The sequence below is a fragment of the Hyaena hyaena genome, unplaced genomic scaffold (genome assembly GCF_003009895.1).
Source record: "Hyaena hyaena isolate Hyena2069 unplaced genomic scaffold, ASM300989v1 scaffold_279, whole genome shotgun sequence".
NCBI lineage: Eukaryota > Metazoa > Chordata > Mammalia > Carnivora > Hyaenidae > Hyaena > Hyaena hyaena.
In genome coordinates, this window is record NW_024080910.1 from 426,218 (window position 1) to 438,469 (window position 12,252).

The 12,252-nt window shown below is 38.7% G+C and overlaps 1 protein-coding gene across 1 annotated transcript in view; it reads left to right on the forward strand.

Annotated features, from left to right (window-relative positions):
* NUS1 (NUS1 dehydrodolichyl diphosphate synthase subunit) overlaps positions 1-12,046 on the forward strand; it is a 28,455-nt gene extending 16,409 nt beyond the window's left edge. The window contains exons 2-5 of the mRNA XM_039246039.1: positions 154-279; positions 1,182-1,331; positions 7,835-7,934; positions 11,487-12,046. Of these exons, the coding sequence (XP_039101970.1) occupies positions 154-279; positions 1,182-1,331; positions 7,835-7,934; positions 11,487-11,577 (467 nt within the window). The 3' untranslated portion in view covers positions 11,578-12,046. The remainder of the gene's footprint in view (positions 1-153; positions 280-1,181; positions 1,332-7,834; positions 7,935-11,486) is intronic.
* The last annotated feature ends 206 nt before the right edge of the window (positions 12,047-12,252 follow it).

Below are 12,252 nucleotides of genomic sequence, written 5' to 3' on the forward strand. Positions count from 1 at the left end.
TCTTTTAGACTCTAGTTTAGGCGTAGTTGGCACTGCTTCATATGGAGTTTGTTGAGTTCTGGGTGCAGTGTTGTTTTCACAGCAAACACCCATTAATTCTTGAAGAGCATAAATTAAACTAGTTGGGATTTACTTGTTTTTTTTCTTTTTAAGGTATTTTCAAAAGAAATAATTCCAGATTGATGGATGAAATTTTAAAACAACAGCAGGAACTTCTGGGTTTAGATTGTTCCAAATATTCACCAGAGTTTGCGAATAGTAATGACAAAGATGATCAAGGTAAGCATGAGTATACAATTGAGTATCTAACTTACACAGATGTATTTTTTGGGGTGTGTTTCAAGGCAGATTCTGTCACTCATTTATTCATTTTGCCCTGTTAATTGTCACGCTCTTTAATCATCAGATTTAGACTTTTCTTTCTTCATCTTGTTCAAAGATAATTTTCAAAAAAAATAAAATCATGACTCTCATAGATATTAAAAAATAAACACATGTTGAAGATTTTTATGTAACCAATAAATAACCAGGAACCAGGCAGATTGTAACTAGTTCAAAAGAGAGTCCCAAGAATGGACACACTTACGGATCAGGAATATTGCAATGAATATGTAAATAGAGGCAAAACTGATTTTTCTGTTGGGTTAGAGGGAAGATAATTGAACCTCTACCAAACAAGAAAGAATTTGCATTCTTGTCTACAGACAAGAATTTGGCATTCCTCTCAGGTCCCTAGAATCCTATCAATTATAAAATAGCTCCCCTAGAATCAGATTCTGATAAGTTAGACAGTACCTGTTCCATTGAAACACATTTTTTCCCTATATTCTTCATTTTTATCTTTGTTTTACTGCTAACTCTACTATGATTGTAGATGGCATTTTAGGTGAATGAAAAGTGTAAACTAGCCTATGGTTCCTATTTTCTAGAGGATTTATTCAGAGATACAAAGTCTTTGAAAGGAAGGCAGTGTGTAAATATATACACAAATGTGATGTGTGGTTCCTATCGGGAGAGTAGATAAGTATGTTTTATATTCAATTTGGAGGACTTAAATGATCTATGTTTACTATAAGAACTATACTTTTATTTTAGTCTGAACTTAATATTTCTTGAAGCTGATTTTGAAATATGTCTGGAACAGGTTGTTTTCTTAATAACTTGTTTGTTTTTTCCTTCAGTTTTAAATTGCCAGTCGGCGGTGAAGGTGCTCTCCCCAGAAGATGGAAAAGCAGATATCGTGAGAGCTGCTCAGGACTTTTGCCAATTAGTAGCCCAGCAGCAAAAGAGATCCACAGATTTGGATGTAGATATGTTAGACAGTTTACTTAGTAAGTCATATATATACAAATATGTATGTTTTCAATTTTGTCCTAAGAGGGTACAGTATGTACTATAAAGCCTGCCCTATAAAACCTGATTTTGTTGTCGTTGTTACACTTGTAATGTTTCTGAAATTTTGAAGCCCCACATGTGGAAATGATTTTGAGATAATGAAATTTGTAGTCCACTCACTTGGAAAAGGACTTACTGGTAAAGGAGAGGATATAAGAGGATTTTGCTGGGGGCTGATGAATGTTCTTGAATGTCGGACTTCTGCTTGTTAGCCTTCCGGGGGGATGTTTTACTGTACAGTGAATTTTCCAATTCTCCAGACACCAAATGGGTGTCCAGCAATTTGGTTCACTTGTGACACACCACCCAGAGGTAGTGTTTGACTCTGTAGGTTGAAGGGCTTAGTCACACAAAACTGCCCCCACTTCAGATGCCAGTTGTAGTTTTCAGGCTGCCTGTGCATGCCACCTGTACGGGCCACCTGATCAACTGCCTATAAATGGGAGTGTGGGGGCGGGGAGGAGTTCCCATAACTGTCTCCTAAGGTTTGACAATTTGCTAGAATGGCTCACAGAACTCAGAAAAGAATTTCACTTATGTTTACCAGTTTATTACCAAAGATAGAAGTCAGGAGCTGTCCGGTGTAAGAGGTACATGGGGCCAGGTATCTTTGGGGGATGCAGTCATCTTCCATGACCTCTGGGCTCCGTCATCCTCTCATCACCACAGTGCAGTCATCTCCCTGGAAGCTTTTGGAACCCTGTCATTTAGGGGATTTTGTGCAAGTTCCTTTATGTTAGCATGATTGAGGAAATCATGGACTATTAGGGATTGAACTCAGTCTTCAGCTCCTCTTCCCTACCTGCAGGTTGAAAGGTAGGGCTAGAAGTTGCAGCCCTGTAATCACATGACTGGTTTCCCTGGCAGCTGGCTCCCATCCTAAAGCTATCTAGAGGCCGGCCTAGAGTCACCATTAACAGAAGGGGGCTTATTATGAATAACAAAAGATACTCCTCTCACTCTTATCATTCAGGAAATTCCAAGAATTTTAGGAGCTCTGTGCCTGGAACCTGGACAGAGACCAAACCCATATGTTTTATTATAATATCACACTCTTCTTACTATTTCTTTTTAGTTTGAACTATCTGTTAAGTTTGAATTTCATATAATCTTATTAGCATTCATCACTTTATTTTTAGTGTTCTTTCTACTATGTGATATGAAATGTACTTACTATATTTGTCATGTAATGCCAAATATAACATTATAGGGTTTTTTTCCTTCAACTATTTATAAAAACCTTTAATTTGCTTATTCTCTGTAGAACCTCCTAGGGAACTTTTGCTTTAACTTTATGGTCCTTCTGCATACTGGCATTATCCTTGATCCTTTTGTTTTTTGTTTTTTGGGTTCTTTTGTTTTGTTTAGAAGTAGGCAGAAGGGTAGGAGACAGAGGGAGGGGGGAGACTCTTAAGCAAGCTGTTTGCCCAAGATAGAGCTCTATGTGGGGCCAAAATCAAGAGTCAGATGCTTAACCGACTGAGCCACCCAGGCGCCCTATCCTTGATCCTTTTGAAGAAAGGAAGTGCTTCTCACAAGTTCATGTCCATTAATAGCTTCTATAGCCATGTAATTTCAGATACACATTTTTTGTTCATTCAAATAGAGTTACCATTTACCTTATTAATCATGCTTTTTTTTTTTTTTTTGGTCTAACTCAGTCATTCATATTGACACCTGTCCATCACAGAGCACATTCGCTCTCTGGCCTTGGGTCTCACCAACTCCTGACTTTCACTGACTACTCCCTTCTTCCCCTACTCTGGTGTTCTCTCTCAGTGCCTGGCCATGTTTGGGCTGAATGAATAGACTAAAAGTAGACTATTGTAGAGACTCATTGTAGGTTACTGGAGTGTTGACCATTTCCCGGAGTCTGTAAGGCCGCAGACATAGACTAATTTATGAGGGTATCCTAAAAGGATAGAGGGACCAAAGGTGGTCATTCAAGGAGGCTGTGGAGAAGTGCGGAAGTGTTGAGCCCAGGTATTGCCTTCAGGGGTGTCAAACCCGTGATAAGTGAAAATGTACACAGTCCGTAAGTTAATTTACAAATCTGATGGAAGCAGGCCCTCTGAATACTGTCACCCCCAAAAGTTCATTACATGTCTACAGATACTACATATCTGCTTTTTATTGACTATACTTTTATCTTTTCTACAAATTTTATATAAATGGAATCACATAAAACATAGTCTTTAATATTCTGTTTCCTCAGCATATTATTGAGGTTCATCCATGTTCCATGTATTAGTAGTTCATTAATTTCTGTTGGTAAATAGTATTCAGTTCTGTGGATGTACATTTTGTTTATCCATTCACCAGTTGATATGCATTAGGTTTGTTTGAATAATGCTGCTGTGGCCATTCATATCCGAGTCTTTGTGCAGACATGTTTTCCTTTCTGTGGTAGATAACTAATAAGGGAATTGCTAGGTTGTGTGGTTGAGTGAATGTTTAACTTTTTAAGAAACTGCCAAACTTTCCAAAGAAGGTATTGTACTGTTACCTTCTACCAGCAATGTAGAGGAGTCTAGGTTCTTCACGTCCTTGCCAAGGCATAGGATTGTCAATTTTTTGTTTTTGTTTCCTAATTTTAGCCATTCTAGGTATAATAGTATCTCATTGTGGTTTTAATTAACATTTTCCTAATGACTAACATGTGCTAATTTGTCATCTGTATCTTCTTTGGTGAAAGATTTGTTCAAGACATTCTGCCTATCTTTAATAGGTTGTTTGTCTTATATGGAGTTTTAAGAGGTCTTTATATACTTGGAGTACACATCTTTTTTTCAGTACTAACATATGACTTAGGAATATTTTCTCACAATCCATGACTGACTTTTTTTTTCCTTACAGTGTTTAATCTATGGGTGACTGGGTGGCTCAGTTGGTTAAGTATCCTGTTCTGGATTTCTGCTCAGGTCATGATCTCAGGGTTCGAGAGATTGAGCCCTGCCTTAGTCTCTGCACTGACAGTGCAAAGTCTGTTTGGGATTCTTTCTCTCCTCTCTCTCTCTCTCTCTCTCTCTCTCTCTCTCCCTTCCCTCTCCCTTTCCCTCTCCTCCCTGCAAAATAAATAAATAAAAGCTTAAAAAATAAAATATTTAATCTTTATGAAATCCAACTTAACATTTTTTTTTCTATTGTGGATCATGCATTTGGTGTCATATCTAAGAAATCTTTGTCTAACCCAAAGTCACCATTATTTCCTTCTAGAATTTGTATCACTTTACCTGTTACGTTTAAATCTGTAATCTATTTTGACTTAATTTTTGTGAATGGTATGAGGCAAACAAACCGAGTTGTTCTTCTACCACCATTTTTTTCTCCCTTGAATTACTCCTGTGACTCCTGTGTTGAAATTCAGTTTACTATAAATCTTTGAGTTTATTTCTGGACTTCTTATTCTCTACCATTGGTTTGTATGGTCTGTCCTTCAAATGTCACAAGGTCTTGATTACTGTAGTGCCTACTACTGATAAACTTTGAAATCATGTCCTTTAAGTCCTTCAACTTTGATTCTCTTTTTAGAAGTGAAACAACTTTGGCTACTCAGGACCCTTTCGTTTTCATGTAAATTTTAGAATCAGCTTGTCAGTTTCACAAACCGCAAAGCACATGGTTTTGATAGGGATTGAGTTGAATCTATACCTCAGTTTGGGGAGAATGGCCATCTTAACAATATTGAGCCTTCTGATCCATGAGCATAGTATATCTCTCCGCATTTGGGTCCTAATTTTTCTTTTAACCATGTTTTATAATTTCAGGATTTGGGATTTTTGCCTCTTTTGTCAAAATTTATTCCCAATTGTTTTATTCTTTTGGATGTTGTTATTATTAGTGGGATTGTTTGCTTAATTTTGCTTTTGGATTGTTTGATGATAAATAACATATGAAAATACAGTTGCTTTTTTTAAAAATACTGATTTTGTATTTTGCCACCTTGCTGAAGTTCACTTACTAGTTCTGGTAGTTCATTTTGCAGTCTTTAAGACTTTTTATTAATTAAAAAAATTTTTTTTTATTTTTGAGAGAGAGAGAGACAGCGTGAGCAGGGAAGGGTCAGAGAGAGGGAGACACAAAGTCAGAAGAGAGGCTCCAGGCTCTGAGCTAGCTGTCAGCACAGAGCCCGACACAGGGCTTGAACCCACGAACCATGAGATCATGACCTGGGCCAAAGTCGGACGCTTAACTGACTGAGCCACCCAGACGCTCCAAGATTTGTTTTTTCTTAGTTTATTGTCAAGTTGGTTGATTTTTTTTTAATGTTTGTTTTTTTTTGGGGGGGGGGGGCGGGTAGAGAGAGGGCGAGAGAGTCCCAAGCAGGCTCCACGCTGTCAGATGTCACGATCTTTGAGATCATGACCTGAGCCAAAACTGAGTTGGTTTTTTAAATATAAGATTGCATTTTTTTTAATGTTTTATTTATTTCTGAGAGAGGGAGGGGCAGCGTGAGCAGGGGAGGGTCAGAGAGAGAGGGAGACACAGAATCGGAAGCAGGCTCCAGGCTCTGAGCTAGCTGTCAGCACAGAGCCCGATGCGAGGCTCGAACCCACAAGTTGTAAGATCATGACCTGAGCCGAAGTCGGAAGCTTAACCGACTGAGCCACCCAGGTACCCCAACATTTTCTTTACATAAAGATGACAACTGCTGTCTTCTTTCAAAATTTCTATTTTCAATTTTTTGTTTTAGTGTGACTTTTTATGTCTGTCTAGTTTTGTGTTGGACCGTGATTTGCACACTGGTTGTGCTCAAACAGCTTGAGTTTAGAAGGCTCCCTTGGTCTGTGTGATGTTGGCGGCTGGGTGCAGAGTTCCCACCAGTTCTCAAGTCTTCTTGGTGTTTAGTTTTCCCTGGGCTCCCTTGCTGACCTCTTTCTTTATCCTCTTTCCAGCCTTTGCATGTATGCAGTTTCCTCATCAGCTATGGATATGTGGAGGGCTTAGCTGAGCCTTTGTTTTCAGGATCTGCCTGGAAAATTTCTGACCATTGGACTGTCTGCCCTAACTAGGGCCACAACATCAGGCCAATAAACTGTGTGTTTTCCTCATCTGTTTCCTTTTGAGTTTCCCACTTTTAGCTGGCAAATCCCTGGGTTTTCATCATTGCCCTCTCCTGCCCACAGTCTCCAGTTCCAAATTGAGTTTGTATCTTTTGGCCACAAGCAGCAAATCTACCAGTTTTGCTATCAGCTCCATGCTGGTAAAGCTATAATTCTTTCCATTTGATTTGGCTGAGAGGCATGGGAGTTAGGACCATTCCCAAGCAGGAAAGACAAAGACCCTTACTGTTCTCACCTGAAGCTCTAGCTGGTGTTTCATTTTTTTTGTTATTAAAAGAATAATTGCTTCTTATACTGGTCGGTATCCAGTACCCTTAAGTGTTAGGTTTTATCAGTTTTAATACATGTTTTGGGGGGGAGGATTCATCACCTTCTTCACACTACCATTAGCCAGAAGTTCCTTCTTGCCATATTTGATTTAATTTTTTTAAACTAAAGAGAATTTGTACTTCAGCAGTCACGGGAATATATATTCTTCTTAGTCCACGCACTTCTACCAATATGGACTTTAAGGCCACTTTTTTATGGAAATAATTCTTTATTACTGCCTGTGTATGAGCCTGTCTAATCTAGATTAGTCTAATCTAGATTAGTCTCCTTATTTAACAAATGAAACAACTAAGCCCTGGAGAGGTTGTGTAACCAAAAGTTAGTGGCAGAATTGAGGTATTAGAAACTGTTGGAGCCTGGGTTTCTTGGATAACAGCATCTTTTATGTTCTACCAGTGACTATTTTAATATTTATTTTACTTTTTTTTAAGCAACTGAACTATCCTTATCTCCTTTTTTTCCCTCAAACTAGGTCTCTTATGGAAACCAGTTTGTGAGACTGAATGGCCATGCCTTTGTTGAGGCAGATGTATAGTCTTTTCCCTCCTTAGGCTGGGGCTCTGGAGAAAACAGTTATACTGGATGGCTAGGAGTTGATCTTTTTGTTCTCAGCTATAAAATAAGGGGCATATGGGAAGGAAGGATTGTAGTTACTTTTATTCTTTTTCATCTCTGACGTTCTGGGATTCTATGGCTAGAATAAGCATTAGAACCCCTAAAGCAGTGTGGTTCTCAGGGTGCCAGGAGAACTCTGGAGTCTTGAAAGATGGATGGGATTTGGGGGCTGTCTGTAGGGTTTAGGATGGGAGTGGAGTTACCTTATCTTATCAGGTAATCCATTCAGTTAAATGGACTTTAGAGAAAAAACAGAGTAGATACTAAAGTATATATTGGGTAGTGGGGTGGTGGTATGGAAACATATGAGTAAAGCTTCTGAAGAAAACAGATAAAGCATAAAAAGCCAATTTGATGAACAGATTTTGTCCATCGTCATTTTATTTATAAGCAATGCATGTTAAATTCCTATGTGTTTCTTTCTTTATAAGGTTCAAAAGGTTTCCCTGATCCTGATTTAGTACTGAAGTTTGGTCCTGTGGAGAGCACACTAGGCTTTCTTCCCTGGCACATCAGATTGACTGAGATTGTGTAAGTAATTAAAAGTGTACTGACTTTGGTTCAATTCAGCAAGTATTCCTTGAGCCTAGCAGTAGGTATGGTGAGAATTCCCAAAGACTTATAATACTGGTCCTTTCCCTTATGTATTTCACAGTATCAGTGGAAGATAAAGACTCAGATACAAGAGAGTATGGTTGTGCAGATACCTGGTATTGATACACATTGTCATAGGAAACCAGGAGTGAGAGAGATACGCCTGTGGGTCAGAGTTGTTGGTTTTAAAGAAAAGGTATGACATACTCTGGGGCGTGTAAAATGGATAGAATTTTTGTAATTACAGAAAAGCTGAGAAGTGTAGGGAATGATGAGCAAGGAAAAAAGAAAAGCTGGGAAGGGAGGAATGAACATCTCATTTTAAAGAAATTGTGAGGGAACTGGCCCTACCAAAGCAAAGTTAGTATTATAACATTATATGGTAGTACACTTGACCCTGGAACAATGTGAGCATGAGGGGTGTGGACCCTCTGTGCAGTCCAAAATTGGTATATAACTTTTAACTCCTCAAAAACTTAATAGCCTACTTTTGACTGGAAGTCTAACTTAATACATATTTTTTGTGTTCTATGTATTATATGGTGTATTCTTACAATAAAGTAAGCTAGAGAAAAGAATGTTAGTAAGAAAATTATAGGGAACAGAAAATACATTTATCGTACTGTACTGTATTTATCAAAAACAAAAAGCAAAAAATCTTTGTACAAGTGGACTCAGGCAGTTCAAATCCATGTTATTCAAGGGTCAACTCTGTAAGGTGAAAACAAATAATTTGGGGCTACTGATGTTGGGAAGGCTTTAAGTTCCAGCACAAAGAATATGCATAACGGTTTAGACAGGAAATAGGAAACAACTGAGCCTGTAGATCGTGTGGAAATGGTGATTTTAGAAGATTTGTTTGGCACCTGTGTACTAGAGTAGATCAGATTTGGGAAAGGATCTGGTAGAGAGACAAGTGAAGAGGCCATAGCTATAATTTAGGGGATAATACAGTGATGAGAATGAAATTGCTTATTTAGAACACAGGTAAACTTTTTATACAAAAGGCTAGATGGTAAGGATTTTTGGCAAACGTGTGGTCCATACAGTCCCTTAGTAGCTATTCCTCTTGCAACTACTCAGCATAGGGAGTATAGCTGAGCAGCCACAGATGGTGCATGAACAAATGTGTGTGGCTGTATTGTAATAAAACAGGTGATAGGCTCATGAGTTGTGACCCCTGATTTTAAAGAGATTCAGTAGCCTTAAAATATATTTCAATTCTGAGTCTTAAAGAGGAACATACTATAAATTCTATCTCTAATGAGAATTATTTACTAAGCATAATTGCAGGCTTGGTAGTTTAAAACTCTGCTAAAAGTTAGAGAAGAAATGAAATGACTCCTAAGCTATAAAGCCTAATAGGGTAAATTATGACATTATTGAGAGAAACTACAAAGTCAAGGGAACATTGATTTTGAAGAGAAAACATTAATTTCAAGGATAAGACGATTTTGAGGCCATAGTCTCTTTTATGGAAACACTTAGGAAAGCAGATGAAGATGCAGAATTGGTCCAGGATGAAAAGTCAGGGCTAAAAATGGATAGTTGGAGATTGACAGTCCTTAGAAGTGATGGTAGTTGAGTCTGTGAGAAATAGAGGAACTTTCTCAAGTGTATATATAAGAGTACAGTATCAAGGGATCTTTTGGCCTTTTACTAAATGCTTCAAGTTCAGGGGCAAGACAGGGAAAGTTGTCAAATAAAAAGGCAGAAAAAAACATGTAGCATTTTAGAGTCAGGAAGGGCTGTAGATCATATGGCCCTACCTCATTTTATAGGTGTGAGGAAAATGGGGAAGAGATGTAGCTCTTCTTAATAATTGCTTGTAGTAAAGTGGAATTAGAACCCAAATCTCCAAACTCTGGATTTCCTTATGATGGATGTATGTTTCTCTTGTTGTTTTTTTTTTCTCCAGCAGTTTGAGTTCATTTCAGGTGCCTTTTGCATTGGGCTCCAAGAAAGGTAACAGTGATGCCTTGTGAGGTTGAGAGTAGTTTGGAGGGAAGAGTGTGTTTTAGAACAAATATATCTCAGTTTGAATCTTGGCTATGCAGTTCAATAACATGACTTTGGATAGCTGTTTAAACTTCTCTGTATTTGTAAAATGGGTATTTTAATAAGAAGTTGAGGATTTACATCAGATAATGGACATGAGATACTGAGCACATAATAAGCTTTCCCATAGATCTTTGTACATATATCCATCATAGCCCTATCACGTTCTGTTAAGGTTTACTCTGAATTTGTCTACCACCCACCAGACCATAAGCACCTGGTGTCTTAATGTCTTAATCATAATGTGGAGAAATAGAAGGGCAGAGCACTAACAGAACAGACAGGAATGACAAGACAGTGCCACTCTGGGGCACTGAGGAGGGAGTGGTGCTAAGTGCTTCTTGAGGAGTGATAGGAGCAAGCGGTTGATGAAGAGGATAAAATGAGAAAGACGTAGTAAAGTGGGTTGTTTGAGGAGGACATGTGAAGCAAGCTTCAGCAAGAAGAGCGCCATTGACTTTGTCCTTTGAGGATGCCTTGTGAGGTTATCGCTGCAGTGGAATGAATCAGATGAAAGGCTGATGGCAGAATTAATAAGAGATAAGGAAATGGAGGCATGTTTCAGAACTTTTGGCAGTTGAAAGGAAGAGATGGGAAGTCAGTTATATTTCAGTAAAGCTAGGGAGGGGAAAGGAAGGATAAAGAAGGCCCAGCTACGAGAACCAGCACACCGTCAGACAGGAGTCCATTCACGGTAGTTTTGTTCAGTCTTTTTTTGTGATGTACGTGCCCGGAGCTCATAGTGCAACTTCTACTCTCACCAGGTGTTTGGCTCTGGTACAGTTTGGAATTCCCAAAGCCTCACAATAAAGCTGTGTACACTAGAGAATTGTTTATGTCAATTATTGAAAATTATTTTAAGTATTTAAAGTACCTAACAGGGAACCCTCTGACTATACATTCATTCTGCCCCTAAAGTGTCTTCATGTCACCCTGTAATTGCCTCCTTGAGCGAATAGAAATGGTAGAGGTGAACATTTATCGGTTGCTCTCTGCATGGCTTCAGCAACTAGCCGTGTGAGCGTGCTGTGCTGCTCTGGCGGTGGCCAGTCTGGCTGTCCTAGACCGCTTTGCGCAGTGCTGGCTTTACCCTGACAGAGAGGACTTTTAAAGTGAGTGTGAATGAGATCCTTTATAAACAGTCTCCGGTTTTGCATTCACTTAGACTTAGGCTTTAATACGGGTTCTGAATCTCTGTCTTGCTAGAAGTTGCTTTTCTGTCCTTGGGGAAGGAAGGAGAGATGGTTTTTTACTTGCAGTGTTTCACAGTGAGTTTAGCAGTCATTGGCAGAAATGGTTTGACATACTCTATTTTTATCATTCACTTTCTTCTGTCTTTAACGTCTTTTGTTTTTTTTCCTTCTGGTTCCCCCCCCCCCCCCATTACAGTATATCATCTAATTGCTTTTTTCCCCTGTGCTTTCTTTTCAGCTCTTTGCCTTCCCACCTAAACATCAGTTATGAGGACTTTTTCTCTGCCCTTTGTCAATATGCAGCCTGTGAACAGCGTCTGGGAAAGTAGTGATCCCTGGTTGTCTATTTTGATTTCAGGCTTTTGGAGAAAAGGACCCAAGTGACTCTGATGTTTACAAAGCACCTATGAAACCCTGTACACACCTAGTTCATAATCCTCATAATTTATCAACAAACACAAAAAAGTGTCTTACTTGAGAGTAAGGGTATGTGTGAATATGTATGCGTGTGTGTGTGTGTGTGTGTGTGTATGTGTATGTGTGTTAATAAATTTATAAATGGGGGAAGTATTGGAGAAGGAAATTCGTAGACCTGCAACTTTGAGCAAATAGCAGCAATGTTTTAGGAGCTGAGATTTCAGATTTAAAGGCTTCAGTCTCAACTACTTCCCTGTTTTTGTGGGGAGAGCAGGGCATGACTAGAGCTATTTGGTTGTTTTGAGGGGAGGGGAATAATTTTTGTTCAGTCTTTCCTAGTGACCAAACTTAATTTTTAAGAATAATATATTGACTTATTAAATGGAACCGTTTTTTTTTTTTTTTTTGCTAGCTTTTATTTTTTTTTTTTACAAATAGTTTATTGTCAAATTAGTTTCCACATAACACTCAGTGCTCATCCCCAAAGTGCCCTCCTCCATGCCCATCCCCCCCACCCCCCCACATCCATCAGTCCTCAGTTTTTGTCAGCATTCAAGAGTCTCTCATGGTTTGCCTCTCTCCCTTTC